Here is a 19,466-nt window from a genome sequence, read left to right on the forward strand (position 1 = left end):
TAACCTTGATGAATTCCTGAGAGCTCTAACAACAAAACTGCAGGTGGTTTGATAATATTACAACCAGTTTGGTTGGTGCATCAGAATGGCCTGTTATACAGATACATTGCTACACTTAACCACACAAAGCTTATGGTTAAATTGGTATAGTTCAACCCGTGAGAGTGCATGCAGAAATAACATTACTTAAGCTAAAATTACTTAAAATAAACAAGAGTTTCTTCTCCAAATTCCAAATGAGACTGTCTCCCACAACAGTTTCTTTGTCCTTTGACATACATAAAGGCCAAAATACTGAAATCTTAAAACATAATTTTGAAGGGTATTACCCTCCAGTCCTTCGTCATCCTGCCATAGATGACCAATGGAGAATGAGCTAAGCAGGTATGGACAGAAATAAATCATGCTGCCAGCTCTAAAAATGATTTCTAACAGTTTTGTAATACTTTCCTATAGTGAGTAACTCTCAGACACTCAACCACAGCCATTAGTCCTGTCACATGGCATGCAGAACAGTCATTTCTAGAGAGTAATTAACCGGCAACTCCTGAGGGGGACAATACTTTCCAATAGACAATTCTCTGTTCAATAGGTAATTCTCAATTCTTAACTCTCTTTGTGATGTTTTAAATTTGCAGGTTCTGCCCTGAGGATAGAAAATAAAAAGTAAAGGGATTCCTTTTTTATAGTTTGGTACGCCTTTAGTGATTTGGTACAGTACAGCCCAAAGTTCTCCTGCGAGCACCCTCTGGCAGTAAAGATGTTTTCTTCTGAGGAAGTCCTCCAATACCTTAAATGGCCGAAATGGAGAGCACCTCTTTGTGCACAGGATCTGCTCAGCACAGTGTGCCATGGGAAAATCCATCCAGTGCTGTGTGATTTCAGAGTTCTCAACATCAGAATGGGTTGTAAGATTTGCTCACTGTAACTTTCCTCCTTTCCCTATTCTGTCCTTATCTTATTAACCTGATTGTTGTCAAGCCTTTCTTACTGAGATTAGAAAAGAGCCCCATGATGCCTCTCTTTCTGCTCACCCACCTCACCCATCTTACGTCCCCCACTGGTTCATGACACACTCACTAGGTGTTGATCGGTTCTACATTCAGGTTTTGTAAAACTCATCCAAAATACAGCAAAAGGCCTTTTATCCTGCAGTACTCTTGCTGCCATGACATGCTCTGTGATGAATAGGAAAAACGCTTCTGGAAGAACAGGCTGATATTCCCACATCTTCCTTTTAGTGCCTCTTCAGCTGAACCACTGTACACTAATGTGTCTATTTTCCTTTGAAAACTTTACAATATCATAAAAAAATTAGCTAGCTCACAGGTAGTCTTGCATGTGAAGAGCCTAACAGTTTGGGCTGGGTGTGTGTTGCCTGGGAATTTTAGTGCTGCTATTTGCAGCAAACTGGGTAAGCACAATTAAGTTTGAGAGTTACAAGAAGATTCTCAGCCTGCTATGTCTCAAAAACACAGTATCTTCTCCTCACCCATAGACTTCTTTCTTAAGAGTATAGAATAAATTTTTCAAGAAGTACAAGTAAACATGCAAGTAGTTTAAAAACAATACTTTTGTAAAAAATATACTCTTCAAAACAAAGTAGCAGTTTATCACATGGACTAGTTCTTTTTTATGTCTTCAAGACCTGGTTATAAAGAAGTCACAAAATTTACCACCTACAGAAAACAAATTAAACCTTTGGTTATCCTAGGGTTGTATTTATTTTCCTTCTTTTTTTTTTTTTCTTTTTTAATCATTACTGAGCTTTGATTTTACTCTTTTGCATGAATAAATGTTACAGACAGACTGAGACAGATCATAAAGCCTCTTCTCATAAGAATTTTTTCTCCCTTTAAAAGGCAGTAAGAAGAATGTCCCCAGAACAGGTGAACACACTATCAAAAGCCAGCTTCGAAACACTGGAATCCAAAACCAGTGTAAGATCACATACACACCATTGCTATTCTGGTTCCTCTTGATTTATTATTTATTGGAAACAGAACACACAATTATTTTTAAAACAGTGGAAGAAAGCCCACTCCAGGGTTTGCTGATAAAACTGCCAGCTCTTCCAGTTTTACTGTGAGTCTTGTACATAGTATTTCATACATTTGTCCTGGCTATAAACTGTCAAAAGAAAGAACTGCTGTATTGCATTTTTTTCTAAAAAAGTTGGTGCTAGGAGGGGAGAAGAATTGCCATGATAGTTACAAAAACACTAAACTAAATACTCAAAACTGACAAAAAAATTGAACCGGCTTTTTACTTCTTTTTAAAACTTCTGAAGACTTCTTTTTTTTTTTTTTCTTTTTTTTTTTTTTTTTTTTTTTTAACCTGAGCATGACTAATTAATTGTTCTAATTCATAACCTTTATAATCACTGGTGACCCTGCTGTTATCTGATCCAATCAGTGCCATTGAAAAAGGAGCTTATGGTAAGAGTCCATAAGTCTGTTGCTGAGAGGAATTTTCGAAGCAGTGACTAATACTACAATACTACAAATACTTCAATGCACCTGAAATATTTGTTAGAAATGGCAAACAAAAAGGTGAGCAGCCCTTACCTGGAACTGACACGCACATTTCACGCCATCACCCTCTTCCTTGCACACTCCTCCATATTTACATGACGATTCATCACACACTCTTACGTCAGATTCTCTTACATTTAACTCTGCAGAAAAATAGAGAAACAAGACAGAAAAGATTGTAAGATGAGTTATTTTGAGGACTGCCTTGTCCTTAAACCCTCTAAGCACCCCTGCTGTCTTACTCACATATAGAAATTAAAGGAAAAGTGCCAGAGTTGCTCCCCAGGCTGCCCTGTATGGGCTCAGCCCTGCCCCTGGGCTCCTCTCCTGGGGCAGGTCCTGCTCCCCACAGGCAGCTTTGCCTGTTTGGGAGAGAGGTTGTGGCTAAATGTCGATTCACTACATAAACAGATACAGAGAAAGCACATGTTCATACTACCCAAATTCTCTTCCATGTTTCCCCTGATGGGGACACCACAGTATAAAACTCTTCTCCACAGAAGTTGTTCCTAGGAGTCAGGAGATTCACACAGGTTATAGCCCATGTTTCTCACCTGCTACCTCTTTTTGCTTTACTCTCCACAAAGGTCCTGAGGAAGTAGAAAAGCTGAACCATCAGAATTTTTCTGCCTGGTTTTCCAGTCTCTGCCATGGCCATATTGCTATCCTTCAGACTAAAAATAAACCCAACTGTGTTTAAACCATTATAATTTGCTTGCACTGTAGGAGCCAGAGTAATGAACCAGAAATCTGTGTCTTAGCTCTGTGCATAAAAACATGGAGCACAAGTGGCAGCTCCTGTCACCGTAAGTTTGCAGCACAGGCACAGCTGGCAAGAGGAAAACCAAGGGGCTTTACACATCAACTACATAGGCACTAGCTGCAGCACAAAGGTCACCTAACTAGATTAAAGCGCTTTTTGAACATCACAGTCCAAGGCTAGTTTTAAAAGAGAATAAATATATTCTTTTGAATAAGTATTTGACTTGAATTATATATAGGAAAGAGAGCAAAAGAAAGAACAAGTAGGATAATGGAAGTGGCCAGTGTCCACCTAAATGTGACCTCATCAGGCTGTGTGGGAACAGTGCTGGTACTATTGATTCCAATGAAAAGGTGAAAATAACACCAAGGGCTCTGGAAAAAACCCCTGACACTGTTAATTGTGCAGTGAAATCAGAGGATATTGTTCAAAGATATCTGTGCTACAGTTCAAGCCAGAAACCTTCAGGATTCTATGGCAAGCATGATCCACTAGAGAGATTCACTGACAGCGGTGTGATTTAAAATAATGTCTGTGACTTTTAATAAGCAAGCCCTATCCAGAAAACTGGCTTAAAGAAAGAACTGAACACCAGCCATTCAGAAATGGGGAAAGGTAGGTCAAAAGCAGAAGAAAATAATCCTCACTGCCACTTAGAGTCTTAAATAGGCAATCAGCCTCCTCCTCACAGCAGCATCAGCACTTTGGTTTGACAGTGATAGACACCCTGGAAAACTGCTCCTGTGTGTTTATGTAACATTATACACCCACACATATAGTTTATATAAATAAATAAATAAATAAATAAACAATAATTACTGTAATAAATTTTACCACTTTTGCCATGTGCTTCTGTATTAAACATAGCATAATTACGTATTTTTTCATGGCCCTGAAGTTACGGGATTACAGCTCAATGGAAAGTCCAGTTATAATCACAAATTTTTTTGTCAGCCATGAGAAAAAACTGAGAAACATATTGATTCTTTTCCCTCTGTATTTCCATCACTCCCAAAGGCATAAATGAGGAGGGCATTGTCTGTAACAATGGGCAGATAGGTATCCTGGTTGCCATCACAACCCCGTGCCTGTGTTCTCTAATGTTATTCTTAATGTCGCCACTTATCAAGCGTGACTGCTGCATTGTAGGGACGAAGCTAATGTGACAGAACATCGCAGCTTTTCAATTTAATGTGTTCATAACTCGCTCCTGAAGGAAATGTGCCCTTCTTTCTCTTCATGAAGATCTGTCCCATGAAGATGAACAAACTATCAAAATTAATTAAGGGGGAATGATTGCCATATCTGAAAGAAAGGTCCACCTTTAGCGATACCACATTTGAGAAAATGCAATTCTAAAAAGGAACAACCATACAGTCAAATTAGAGCATGCACTGCTTTCAAAATACTGTGTTCATCAGGTCAGTAAAATATTGAGATGCTGGTCCCCCCTGTTCAACTCTCAGCTAAGCTAGCTGGACTCAGTGCTTTGCAACATCCTACCCTGTGCTCCCAACCAGCAGAAGAAACCCCTCGGCAGCTCAACTCCTGCTTGAATTTCTGGGAGTCTACACAATGTCCAACTGCCTAAGCAGTGCAGCGCTGACTTTTCCTCAACATTGATATTCCCCCAGTGTGGAGAGGGCATACAAACATCCAGAAAGGAGCCTCTTCACCACAGTGGTGGGCAGGGGACCTCACTTTTTTGCAGAGGGGAAGGACATGGTGGGCTCAGAAAGAGAGGCCAGATAGGAGTTCAGTATCAAGGCTGAACTCAGGATGTAGTGGTCTGTAGCTTAGCTGTTGCTCTGTCTGCAAAAGCCAGAGAGAAAGGCAAAGATTTCAGAACAAAACTGTAAGAAATTATATGAAGATAGGGATACAGAATTAGACCCTGTGAACCTCTTTCACCCCAAGAAAAAAAGACTTCTGGGGTTTTTTTCGATTGCACAGGAGGAATTAAGAGGACAGAAAGCATACTGTGCTTTTAATGGTTACTTCATTTTAGGCATGTTTTTCTTTCCACATAAATGATAAATACTGATTATAAACTTTGTGGCATTGAATGAACACTGAGCAGAAAAGGTCATGAAGAGAACAGGAGAAAACATGATTTTCCAAAATTGTACAAAAGACAAGATATCCTGGTGATTGGCACTTGAACATGACAGATGAACTTTATTCTGTGACAGGATGTCACCTAATCCCTTATTTCATTCAGTGGCAAATTCCAGCAGCAGCAAAATCAGGTGCCAAACATGTGCATGATTATATCTGATGGAATCACAAGTGCCAGGAAGTGTGGTGGCTATAATTACTTCCGCACCCACAGCATTCTGTTTAAAAATGAATGCATGTGGATGGGTGGATGGATGTTAATAGAGTGATGTGAGGAGGAACTGTAGATGTCTTGCATGCCTGAAATGTGCTCTTTTCAGTGAATTCCCCACAGACAGAGAATTAAAACAGAGCTTCCGCAATTATTTCCAGAAGAACGGAATCATGATTGTAAGAACAGATCCATGAGAGGAGCAAAATATGTAGCAAATGGTTTAGGGTAATCTCTTGCATGTTTCTTTAATGCCTATTGTAACTTATTCCTTGACTTTCAGCAGGTATAAATAAGAGAAAGCCTCAGTGTGATTCATTACGCACAGTGAGAATATGCTTGGTAGTAATCCATCAATTCCCAAGAGAAAATATAATTAGCACAATTAAATCAGGCTTCCAAATTTATGATAAAATTAATCTCCAAAGACCTGAAATGAGGTATTAAAAATGATTTGCTAGTAGCTGTTCAGCCAAAACACTTCCTGGTTGTGCGAGGCCTGACTGCCACAGAGCAGCTTGCAAAGACCCACAGTAAGGTCTTCTGGGTTTGTCTTTTTTTCCTCTGTTGAAAAGAATTCACTTTGTGAAAATTTGTTACATCACTAAAAATGAGGAAAGCCTTCTCCATTTTGACTTCTTTCAGAGAATGTGAAATACAGCTCGATACAAGTAGCTGTTGATTGGCTTTTTGCCTGTGACCTCAAAATTCATTGCTCCGAGGCTCTTATTATAAGGTAAATTACATGTGTCAAAATGCTGAACGTGAAGACGAAATCAAATTTGTAGCTTTAAGTACATCAAACATGTTGTTTCCATCTGGATACCTCAAGAATAAAGTAAAATCTAAGATGGACAAATCTGTTTGCTTTGCTTTTTCACAACTCATATTTCTCCTGGGGTTGGCAATAGCACATAGTAATGATGAATGGATATAAGGAACCAGAAAATGCCTTTCCCACATGAAAGTGAGCATGTGAATATTACAGCTGTTTCTGAGGAAAAAACTCTCTCTGCCTGGCTGTCTATCTGTTTTCTCTTTCTATGGGTAAGATCCCAAACAGTAGAGGCGTCAGGACCCCTTGTTGCCTTTTGCTTAGGGGAATCTATTTCCACCATTTGCATTAGAGGGAAAAGGCAAGACTTTTCTGTCCTCCAAACTGTTTATTCTTTGTGAAGCCAAGCTTTAAATTAGGATGTACGACCTCTCATGGAGGTCATATATAGACACATACATACGGACAGACCGGGGACAGTTCATAAAAAGTCTGTAACTCTACAACTTAATAGAACCCCCAAAGTTGAAAGAACAGTTGAGTTGAGCCAACATGGGCCTGGAAAAGGTGTCAGGAGAAACAGAAAACAGAAAACCTGCAACCTGCTCAGCTTTGGAGGTCAGTCTTATGACTCTGGATTGGCTTTGGTGAATCACTGGCTTTTTTTTTGGTTTTGCCAAATTATTTATAAATGAATGGAGAATTTAATGTAGGAAAAAAAATCCCACCCAACAAAACCTTTCTCTTCTAAAGGGAATTATAAAGTTGAGGGGCTCACAAGACAAATACAGTAACAACCTGAGTCTTAAATCAAACTCTTGAATAAACCAGTCACAACTTTTGCCGCACAACAAAGAAGATACTCAGAGCCAGGCCTCTGATCCCATGCTTCCCAAGGACAGTCTGCCCACTTCAACCAGGCAAGTTTGAGTGGCACTGCAAAAAAGATTATCCAGGGAAGTATTTTGGATGTCCCTGGAATACCTCTGCTCACCTCCTGCTGCCAGCTCAGAACAAAACTGCTCAATTCTCCTGTAAATCCTACCGATCCCTTGCAGACATACGAGCATCCCATCTGGTAGTGTCTTCAGTCACTTCAGATTTCTATCACCTACAGTGACTCTGACATTGGTTCAGACACTTAGCTCGCATGCACACATTTATACATAAACATTTACATTTAGATGTCTTAATCTACAAGCTCAGCTCCATCCCATAGATTTCCAAAGAACATCCAGAACAGCCGTTCCTGCAGGAAGTCATGCAAATGCTCATAAAGCTGTTTCAACCAGGCTCTGAACAGAAAGCATAATTGTGGGAACTTCCTAATATCTAGGAAAGGAATATATTAGGAAAAATATCTTTAAAACACCTAAGCTTCCCCTGACACACCTTCATACCTTTCCATCAGGTCCTGTCACTGTTCGCCAGAGAGAAGAGATTAGTGCCTGCCCCTCTGCTTCCCCTTGTGAGGAAGCTGCAGACCACGAGGAGGTCTCCCCTCAGTCTCCTCTTCCTCAGGCTGAACACACCAAGTGACCTCAGCCGCTCCTTGTGTGACTTCCTGACTAGACCCTTGACCCTTCCCCATCCTTGTTGCCTGCCTTGGGCATTGCTGGCTTTAGCACTGCAACTGAAGGAGAAAAATGGCTTTTCTTGCTTCATCCGTTAGAGAACAACATATTACTGAAACATTGGAACCACGACTTTCCCAAGCAAGGGTGTATCATGGACAAAACCTGAGATTACCATTTATTTGGTAACTAAAAAGAACCCTCTGCATTATGTTTTCCAGAGCATTTTATCGTCCTCATGTTTCAGCAGTTATGGATTATGTAAATCACAATAATTTGCATTGTAGAGTTTATGTTTGCTGATTTTCTTCTCAGAAATTGTCATAGGTTATGGGGGAAGAAAAAGAGAGCAGACAAGCCCCTCAGACAAAATTAGCAATTACTTGTCCAAATAAGTAATACTTGCTTGTGTCAAACAAAGCAAAGCAAGACAGAATAGGTCATGCTATCTTGTTCAAATGAAAAATTATGTTTTTCGGAAAAGAAAACAGACAATAAGACAAACTACTGGGAAATAATTCAGGGAGAAGAAGGATGCCCTTCAGACACTGCATATCCCCTTTGAAGATGGCTGTTGCCATTGATTTGAGGTGACAGTTAAGCAAAAAAAATTTATAAGAAATTAAAAATGTGGAGAGTTGAAAGAGAAGAACAACATAAAGAATTTTTAAATAAAGGCAATCAGAGAAGAAAAAGAGAAAAATGAAAATGCAACACAAGAAAATCTAAAACAAATGTAAGCTTTAAATAATTAAACCAGTTAAAAGTCTTTTAAATGTCCTTTTTGTGGCATTATATGGTATAATTTTCTCTCAGACTTGAATTAAAAGAAAATAATTCATTGAGAAAGCCAAGAGGTTATATAAAAAAATAAAAGAAGAAACAAAATTATTAAAATTAATTTACCCTACAAAACCATAGACAACTGTAATCTAACAGCATGCAAATACTCCCACATTTTTCAGTTGGTCAGTTGATGGATGTCTTGTGTGGCTGATGGCAAATCTGCTGTTTTGAAAACAATCTTAAGCAGTATTAGAGGATAGCAAAACCTGTTTTGCTGTGTCTCAGTGCAATATTTAATGCTCAATTGTGCAGAAAGAAAAAATAAAGCTGTACTTTGGCTCTTGAAAGTGCTATCTGAGTGAATAAAGCTTGAAACATTTCCCTAAAACTACTTTTACAAGACTGCATTAGCTTTTGATTGCTTAAGTGCTGTCCAATTTATCTTGGATGATTATACTTTTACATTTCAAATCACGATAGTCTCCTTTTTGAACAGAGGAAAACTGAATGCATACACGCTGCTGAAGCAATTAGTATTCTTGTACACAATAGGAAACCACAGCAATTTTTAACAACTAGCACTCACACAGCAAGGTAACAGCACTGGCTTTGAACCTGAGAGTCTCCCACACTGCAATATTCACATTGCTAGTGTGCCTGAGACTAACTCTATTCAGTGTGAAAAAAAGTAAGGAAAAGTGCCATAGCGACGAATGTTTGCATGACAGCTCCATCAAAATATTGGGTGCAGCCGGTGGTACAGTTCTGTTTCCATCAAGGGAAAAAAAAAGTACTTGCAGAGAAAGTTAATGCACTTCTTTCTTATATTAAAAGCTTTGACAATATTTCAGAAATTCTAAATAATCTAGAGGTGAACATGCAATCAAATGGTACAAATCCACAAGCTGTTCAGTTGGTTGGAGACAGGGATAGATGTGGTAGGTACCTGGAATTATTTTCTCTCTCATAAACACTTTTGTATCAAGGTCAGGCAGTATAGCAATCTGGCCTTCAGGACCTGGGTCTGGCATGCTTCTCTGTCAGCAGCAATCCAGGACGCTGACTTCAAAACTTGCTCACAAAGCAGAGTATGTCTTACTACAAAAATTTATTGACTATGATTATGCAAGGCCAGTATAAAAAAGTAAGCAGGTCATTGCATATTTTTACATAAAATTAAAATAAATTATTAGAAAAGGAACACGCTCCTATAGCATATTTACAGCAAGATTGATGAAAACATATATTATCAATCTTCAGTCTCTAAGGAAACCAAAGTGGTGCAGGAGCTGAAACTTTCCAGACTGGTTCGTTTGTTCCTATAACTTTTGCACTCACTGAGCAATTTCAACCAAATCTGACAGAAGAAGAGGTCTGGGACACTGATTTTCCTACAAGATAACAGAAAATCAGTGGCTGCTTGGAGAAAGGGGGTCTAATGTCCAGTGTCTCCACTGCCAGTTGGAGGAATCCAGGGCATGTCCTGGTTTCAGCTAGGGTAGAGTTAATGTCTTCTCAGTAGCTGTTACAGTGCTGTTTTGGATTCAGAATGACAATGGTGTTGATAATACTTGATGTTTTGGGGTTTTTTCATGTTTATCCCAAGTCGAGGAAATTTTTTATCTTGTCTCATGCCCTGTCAGTGAGGAGGTGCACAAAAGAAACTTGCGAGGGAGCACAGCTGGGACAGGTGACCCAAACTGACCAAAGGGATATTCCACACCATAGAGCATCATGCCCAATATATAACATGGGGGGAGTTACCTGGAAGAGCAGCAGATCTGGGCTCAGGAAGGGAGGTCTGGTATCAGTCAATGGGTGGTGAGCAATTGCATGGTGCGTCACTTGGTTTTTTTTCCTTTTTTATTGTCATTATTATTTACCATTATTACTGTATTTTACTTTAATTTCAATTATTAAACTGTTGTTTTCTCAACATATAAGTTTACTTTGATTCTCCTCCACATTCCACCGGGGCTTGGGAGGAAATAAGAGGGGGTTAAGGAGTGGCTGCATAATGCTTAATCTCCAACTGGGATTAAAACCATGACATTGGGACAAGGCTCATCCAACAGAACACAACGCATGTGATGTGTTTCTTTTCACAAACACATGCAAATAAGTGGCTCTTATTGATTTTTTTCCACTCATGGCACTGTCATGGTCCTTGCCATACTGAGACTCAGAAATGTAGACTTGGATCTTGTAAAGACATTGGGCTTTCAGGATACTGGAAAACTCATGCTGCTGAGTGCTAATGCCTATATAAATGGATTTATTTTGGTAGGTTAACTTTAAAAATAGTGCTCTTACACTTCACCAGCCTTTGGCAACTAATGGGACTCCTAGGAATTTTTTCATTTGGGTAAATTATACTGTTAAGTCTTGACAGTTGTACAGCATATGCAATTACAGTCAGTGGAAAAATGTTATTTGTCCTTGCTCCCTTAATGTTCCTTTGCTTTCTTGCTCTGTCTCTCAGTTTGCAGAGTAGATGGTCAAATACCCAAAACATTTGTTATTTGCTAAGGGTCTTCTGTCTCTCCACTCCCCTGCCTCCCAAGCTGGGGAGCTTCTCTGGCTTTCCAGCATCATTACCAATACAAGAACACATCAAGCAAGCACAGTGCTCCCATGGAAGCTATAGCTTTGGCCCATGAATCCTTGTCCTGAAGAAATCTTTCTATGCCAATTACAAACCAAGGTGAACTCTTTAGTCCCATTTGTGAAGTAAATCTGACTGTTACTTCCCTAAGCCTGTAGAGGAGTGGCAAGCTGTTCAGACATTGAAACAACAGTGCCCTCATTCATACTCCCAAAGAACATGAAGCCAAGTAAAAGAGCAGTAAAAATGAACACTAAAGCAACTAATCATCTTCCATAAACATTGCAGGGAATTTCTTCTTTGATCTGCAGGTAACGTGTAACTCAAGCTGATTTCTAAATTTGAAAATAATATAGGTCAAATTCTGATCCCATTCCCTGCACAAAACTCAAAGAGTTTAGAGTCCAGGGACCAGCTTGACAGAATAAGAGCCAGAATAGAGGTGTCACGTTCTATTGGGTCTCCGGAATTACAACATCTGCATACAGGTGGTGGTGGATGGATGGCTGATCGCTCTACCTCACCCTGGGGCTAATTCCTGAGCTCCTTCTGGTTTCTGCTCCTCTCTTCCATTTTTTCTACAGCAGAAAAGAACCAGCCCTGGTGTGACCAGTGCTTTGATCCCAAGAAGATGCAGACTATCTTTAACCATGTCAGTCATCTGATCACTGCCTACAGAGCCCCGGGGTGCAGTGAGAGAGAGAAGCCCTCATCTCTGTGAGCAATAGTAAGGGAAGCATGTAAATGGCCTGATCACAAAGGGTTTTGTCATTGTTGAAATAAGGGCTGAAGTCAGCAGAAACCTGATCACATCAGAAGGATGTCCATTTGCCACAAGCCCATGTATTTTCTTCACTCTCAAGGTCACATTTGAGTCCTACCATGAAAAGAACTTAGCTCTCTACGTGGATTGACACTTTCCTCTAAGCAAAGCTATGGAAGTCACTTGGCTTCTTGTTTGTTTTACTTCATTCCAAAGACATTTGGGGGGAAATCAAAGCCAACTATAATTACTCATTAACCTCCCCACTTTCTCTTTCCCTCATTCTTCTTGTGGTTTCAGTGTCAGAGAGATGTTTAAAGAGCAGCTGAGTCTTGGTTCTTGAAAGCTCCACAGAAACTGTATTCTCAGCTGTGGAACAGCCTCCCAGGTTGTCATGTAGGGATGAGTTGACCTTCTGGGAGCCATTATTTCTAAAACTAACATAAATTCCACAATGATTTTTTAAAAATATCTCCCAAGTATAATGGAAAGCACTAAGAGGGAACTGCTAGGTTTTCATGGATGAACCAACATAACGCTGACATAGATTATACTGCACAACTCAGGTTATTACACATGCTCTGCATGTTACACACATTATATATGATTGCCGAAAATCAAATGCTTCTTGGGGGGGAAGAAAAAAGGGAGAAATATTTTAAAAATGAGAAATAAATATATATACATGCTTTCAAACCCCACATTTTCAGTAAAAAATATTTTCAATGTTTACTGTTGTCTCCTATGCTACTACTCCTTCCCTTCTACTTCTCCGTTTATCACAACATTTTTCCTTTAGAGTTAAAAAAACAGAAGAAGAAAAGTCTCTGTAATGGAAAGTCTTCCCATTTCCCAGCTACAAACCCAAGAAAAATAGGCGTCTTTTGGTGAATTTTCTAGAAAAAGACTATTTCCTACAAAATGGTGTTCAATGAGGAACAATTCTATTTGAAAAGGTGTTTTGCCATTTGGCATGCATAATTTGAGGCTCCAATCCTATAAATGCCTGCACAGAGACTTAACCTTGAGCATTTGTGATATCTAAATAAGCTAAATGGAACTGATCATGTGCAAGACAAAGAATGTCCTTAAGTGCTTGTAGGATCAAGGACACAAGCAATTTTTTGAGGATCTGATTTTTATGCAGAAAACAATTAACTTGACATGGGCTTCTGTCTATTGGTGAAAAATGTGTAGAATTACAGAGTGGAGAAATTTTTTTAAAGTGCTGTTTATTTCACAGATTTGAAACTCTCCCTTAAAAGCAGCAGAAAATCTCTCACAAAAAGTTGTCAGATAGTGTATTAATCTTAATTATCCACTCTCTACAGGGAAAATGCTGCTGTCTGCAAGACCATTTGATAGCAGAAATCTATAATGTGACTTCAAATAGCTTAAATCTTAGATATTACTCATTGCCCCCAGTTACTATCATTAGCAGCTATGTGAAATACCTAGAGGCTGCAGTGAAGATCAGATCTCCCTTCTGAAAGGCATGGGTAGAACCAGCCCATTACTTACAGCATAAGCACAGAAGCCACACAAATTGTGATAAAAATTAGATAATATCATTTCCCTTTCAGTGATGTCAATGAGGAAGAAAAGTATATATAGAGGGAAGGACTTATCCAAGGTGGCAACACAAGGCCAAGGCAGGATGCCACAATAGAGCTTGTCCCTGTCCAACTGTTTTGCTACAAGGTTATCTTTTCTCACTCTCACCAGCTTTCCTTTAATAGAAATATTTTCAACACCACAGCTGGAAAATCATTGTGATCACCAAAAATGGAGCAGACACAAAAAGATTTAGGCAGTGCGTGTTGATGAATTTAAAAAATGAGAGAAAAAAATGAATACTAACACACTAAGTCTACTAATGCTAACTGAAGAGTTATGTTGATGTATTAATGCAGCTTGCAGGACTCATTTGCTGTATTCAAATAGCTGATAATCACCGCTCAGAATTCAAACTGTGCTGCTGTGATAGAGCCTAATGCAAACCCAGAAATGTGTCTCATAGTCCCACTGGCAAAAACTCTTGTTTGTTCAGGAACACAGCACTGTAGGGACTTGGCTCTAGTGCAGCAACACATGAAAATATGAAGGACCCTGAACAAGCTTTTGGGATGTGCTTTGCCCTAGGGAGAGTGAGACAGAGGGGCGAAGAAGAGGGTAAGTTTGGCTTAAATAAAAGACAGATACTTTTTTTTAGGAAAGACGCTGTCTTTGCAAGGGTGTGAGGTAAAGGACCTATGCTGGCAGCTCCACCCCATGTGGTCTCCTCTGACAGAGCAGGTGGTGCCCCTGTGCACTCAGGACCAGTTTTCTACTGGAGACACCTCGTCTCACACCCTCTGTCTTTCCAGTCAACTGAGATTTTCAGGAGCTGATCCATTCCTCCCATAAATTGTAAGAAAAACCACTCCTGCAAAGCTCAGCTTTGAGTGTAGCTCAAGGCTGACTGAACATGGGGAGAAACCTGCTGTATCTAGAATATCCAACTGACATTTTCCAAAAATGTCAGCACATCACCTGTCATCAGAAGGTGATGGGGGCAACAGAGGTTTTGAACTTCTAGCAAGATCTGAAAACTGTAAACCTGTCATGAGTCTTATTTCTAACTTTGTAAAAGTGGAAGAGCCTGCCAAACTTATACACAAATTTCCGAAGAAAAAAGTAAATTTCATGTCTGCATAACCTTCACACTAGAGAGACTACAGATCAAATTTGACAGGTTGTGGTCACAGGATAGGAAGGTCTTAATTCCAGAACCAAATTTCAAATTTAATTCAAGTTAGTAGTGCCTGACACCCATTTTCTATCTGGAAGAGTCTCCCTTTCCCTCCCCAGAGAAAATCAGTAAAGCATTTCCCATGTCACAAATACCCATTCAGTGCTGCTCCTGGAAACTGTTCTGGCAGCTCTGCAGGGTTGGGCCACCATCTTCAGCTGAGGCAATGAGGGGGTAGGGGGGGTTGAACTTGGTGAGGGATTCAGCATTACCACTGCCCATCTGCACCAGCATTTGCAATGTTAACAGAGCGGAGGCAAAAGGAAAATTTTCAGAAAACAGTATTCTTGCAATAATAATGATTATGAATGTTTTCCATAACGTCAGTCAAGCTCTTTAGGCAAGATCTCCACTGACACTGCTGATCGATTCTTCGTACACAGGATTACTGAAAGGCCTGTGAAAACAAATAACTGGAAACATCTTCCCTCCAATTCCCAAATGCTGTTCACAACAGTTTCATATAAACACAACCTTACTTGTAACCAGGTGAGGGAAATCAGCGGGGCCTCATGGCCATCTCTTACATATTATATTCTGCTCCCAGCAGCTGTAAATTCAACACTTCGCTAGGCATTAAATTTACTCTCAAGAAACATTTTCTAAGAGAGGTGACAGAGTTATTGCACTGTTGCAGCTGTGGAGTCAAATGGCAGTATGCCAAAACTCCAACAAAATTTTAAATTAGAAATCTGACCATCTGCTATAGGTGGGAAAAAGAGGCTTTTATGTCCAGGCTCCTCCCTTAGTTTTGTAATTTTCCTGGTACCAAAATGCATGGTTTGGTGTGCAACAGATGCCATATGCTTTCCAACGACTTCTTATTTGCAGCTGATAAGCACTGGAATGTCTAAAATATTGAAGAGAATCAGGAATCATTTCTTAAATGGCATTATGTCCTGCTATTACTCAGCCTGTGACAAAGCAGGGTAGTACTTTGCAAAAACTCACAGTTACTTTGGGATACCCCCAAAAATAAAATCTGCTGAGGTTTACTTACTTGCTACTTGAAACAGGATCAACAAGGAGAACACAATGTTTTTTACCACCTGCATCCTAAACAGCTCTTCGATCAATAGTTAGAGCTGGTGTATCTCAAAATATTATAGTAAACTGTTTGACAGCTTCTCTGAAACCTATTAAAAATGTGACTGTCTTCAGATAGGTAATCATATTTTTGGGGTATGACCTTCATATAAAAATGTTATGAAATTCTAAATAAATACAGAACTGGAAACATTTTGTTAATGCTTACATGAACATTGACTATACTGCTTTTATGTAATTCTAAATCACAGCCTAAAAGAATGGTAGAAAAGTATAAAAATGGACCTGAGGTATCACATTGTACATTCCTGGATGGGAGAACACACAATGTATTGGATCCGAGACGAGTATGGTGGCTCCTGACACTAAAATGTGAACGTCAGTAGCTCATTTAATCAATAGTGAAGATGAACACTAAAAGGAGTCTGTTTTACTGTATATTCTAATACTGAATTTTAATTGTATATATCATTATAATCCCCCATGCATTATTCACATGATCACTCCCGTTCCTATTTTTGCTATACGAAGTGGGGAGAAGAACAAAGCCCTTGAATTATATCTAGAGCCATGTATTGACTCAATAGCTACATCAAAGGCCAGTCACACTTATCAATATTAAACTTAAAAAAAAAAATAGAATTCACTGTTTCTCCTGACAGATAAAAGACTCAGACTTTCTAGGGGATATTTGGACAGTCCATGGGCTGCCTCTTTCATTCCTCTTCTTCATTCTGCACAATGGTCTACGAAATACGTTTGCGGCCTGTGGGTGCATTAAATGCACACCTTTAAAGGAAAGGTCTGGCTGAAAGGGCCTCATGATTAGGCTGAAAGAGCTCCCTTCTCCAATGTGAAATGGCACCAGAGACACTCTAAAAGTGTTTAATTCCCAAACACCATGTCTGCATCTGAGCTCAGCCTTGTGCACACAACACAGACATTTGTAAGATCACTGTGCAGAACAGTGTTTTTTCCAGAATGCACTTTGAAATCTGAAGACGTTGCTGACATACCTTTAGAATACTAAAATTATCACAAAAAGCTATTATTGGAGAAATCACATTTCCATATCCTTTTAGGATTACTACAGAGAAATGTCATGGAAATTTAGCCAATTTTTAGTACTTCCTAAGTACATTTTAGTAGTTTTTCTAAAGAGACCATACTAGATACTGATGGGCAATTATGCAGTCCCTTAATCAACTTTCTATTTTTATTATATTTATGTCATAGTGCAAAGGTTTCCCACAAAAACTGGTTTGGGGCAAATCTCTTGATAATTTGGTGGCTGTGGAAAAACATTCTGTCTACATGAGGCTGTCTGAAACATTAAGATATCAAACACATAAATCTGATACTGTGCCACTGCAGGACTTCAAAACTATTATTAATATGTATTTTGTAATACCTAAGATGTCCACAGGACTTTAAAACAGATGAACACAAATTTCAAAGGCAAGGTAAATATTAATTCAGTTAGATCAAAATACAGAAAGAATAGGTAATGAAAAGAAGTGCCAAGAGTCAGATAAAGGATTCCAGGCATTAACAATAAACAAGAAGGAAAACTTTTAGGAGAGGTTCAGTAGTTCCTCTTAGCTGCCTCTCATTATAAGTTTTCACCATTGTTTACCGGCCATGTTATCTTCTTAAAACTGATTCAAAATCATAAATTTAATAACTTTATTCTAAATTTAGGCATTAGACTCTCATTAAAAGCTCTCACAGCTGGGTACTTTTAGAAGGTTTGGGGGGAAAGAGTGGGCTAGAACAGCATGAGTCTTTTATGAGATTTTTTGCTGGTGCTATGCAATTTTACACTTTTTTGTGCATTTAGAACTTCATGCCTTTCCTCACAGCTCATGCAGCTTTTGGAAACAGCCATTACCCAACACATTAACAAGAAAACTAAACACTTTGCGTCAAATGCCATCGTATGACACTTATTGATACCCTTATGCAAAACCCTGCTGCTGGCTTCCAAGGCTGTTGCACTGCAGCTGCCTGAGCCATGGCTTTGTAGGGAGAACAACAAGTGGTTCCTATGCTGAGAACATGAACCAAAGCTGCCCTGGGATGACTCCTTCAACATGCAGGGGAGAGGGAACACGGGACTGAACTCTACCACTTCTGAATAGCTCAGGAACCATGAAACCCCAGAGGGATCCAAAGAAATGTGCTTTCTCCCCTCACCCTATTAATTTCTTCTTCTCATATTAACCTCAGTCATCTTGCATTGCTCAGCTGGACAGCATCCTTTAGCAAATGGAAAGGACTTTTAAAATTAGGCAAGACTGTAAGGCTTAGTGATCAGCACAGTTTACTCATCCTCTCTTTCCAACCCTATTGTAAGGCTCTGTGCATCTTCCCCACTTTTGGATACAAAGAAAAAAATCACCTTTGACAAAGTCCCATTTTCACTGATATAACCGTGAACTGGCATGATTAAGGTGGTTGAAATGATCCATAATTCAATGCTAGTACTAAAATACAAGATAAAAACAAAATGGGTTGAAAAGTTCACTTTGAGAAGCATCGCATAGAAACCATCAGCCATTTAAAACCTACTGTGGTGGGTAGGGAAATTTTATTCTACTTTATCTGTGAACGATCCCAACTTCATTCTTTCTTTGTCAACCTCTTATCTTTCTTTTCTTAGATTTTCCACCTCATCCTAATTTTTGTAGCAACTTAGGATCAGCTTCCATCTTGGAACTTAGGTTTGGAACACATTGGCAGCCAATACTTTGGAGAAGAAACTGGACTGGGGTAGGTATTGCAAAAAGCAATTTAGAATGTGTTAAAAGGATTTATAACAATTTTAAAGAAAATAAGTAAAAAATAGTATAAAAATGGATTATAGTGGCTGTACACTATACTTAAAGTAACTACCTTAGAATTATAACCCAACTGGGGGACTAGTTCTCATTATAAACAAATGTAGACAATAAAGACAGTAGCAAACCTGAAGTAATTGCATGAAAATGCAATTATGCAACAAGACTCTACTTCATATATCCTTAAACTTATAGGCAGGGATGGGTCAGTAGATCTGTCTTTGGAAGCACTGACTGCAAAAAGAGTATATTTTCTACATGCATGGGTAAAATTTATGTTTGTATTTCATGTCCTATAGAACTGAAACAAATTTTCTTGCCCAAGTCGAGCACAAATTACTTTATCTGAGTAGCAAGATGGTGACATTCTCTGAATCTGTCTCTTGAGCCCTTTTCTAACCTATTATATATGGTTCAAACAACTCTTTAGATAGGTTATTAAAAATGAATGTAACATTTCCCTTCCTCTTCCCAGTATCTTCATTTGAGATCTAACAATTCAGTAGTGCCTGAAAGCAAAGAACTGTACAATATATTACAAACTACAGATATAAAAATAGTGCTCAACTCAACATGGGAGAATTTCTTCTCTTGCAGAGTACCTGAATGTTGTACTTCTTGCAGCCTTTCCTCACCATTATTGTATTTATGCTTCCCAT

The 19,466-nt window shown here is 39.1% G+C and overlaps 1 protein-coding gene across 1 annotated transcript in view; it reads right to left on the minus strand.

Moving 5' to 3' along the window:
• Nucleotides 1-19,466, minus strand: part of TMEFF1 (transmembrane protein with EGF like and two follistatin like domains 1) — a 112,226-nt gene that overhangs the window by 42,891 nt on the left and 49,869 nt on the right. Inside the window, exon 2 of the mRNA XM_066184911.1 lies at nucleotides 2,568-2,677. Coding sequence (XP_066041008.1) covers nucleotides 2,568-2,677 — 110 coding nt within the window. The remainder of the gene's footprint in view (nucleotides 1-2,567; nucleotides 2,678-19,466) is intronic.

Source organism: Chamaea fasciata, unplaced genomic scaffold, assembly GCF_029207755.1.
Source record: "Chamaea fasciata isolate MVZ Bird 193981 ecotype frontalis unplaced genomic scaffold, bChaFas1.0.hap1 SCAF_1, whole genome shotgun sequence".
Lineage (NCBI taxonomy): Eukaryota > Metazoa > Chordata > Aves > Passeriformes > Sylviidae > Chamaea > Chamaea fasciata.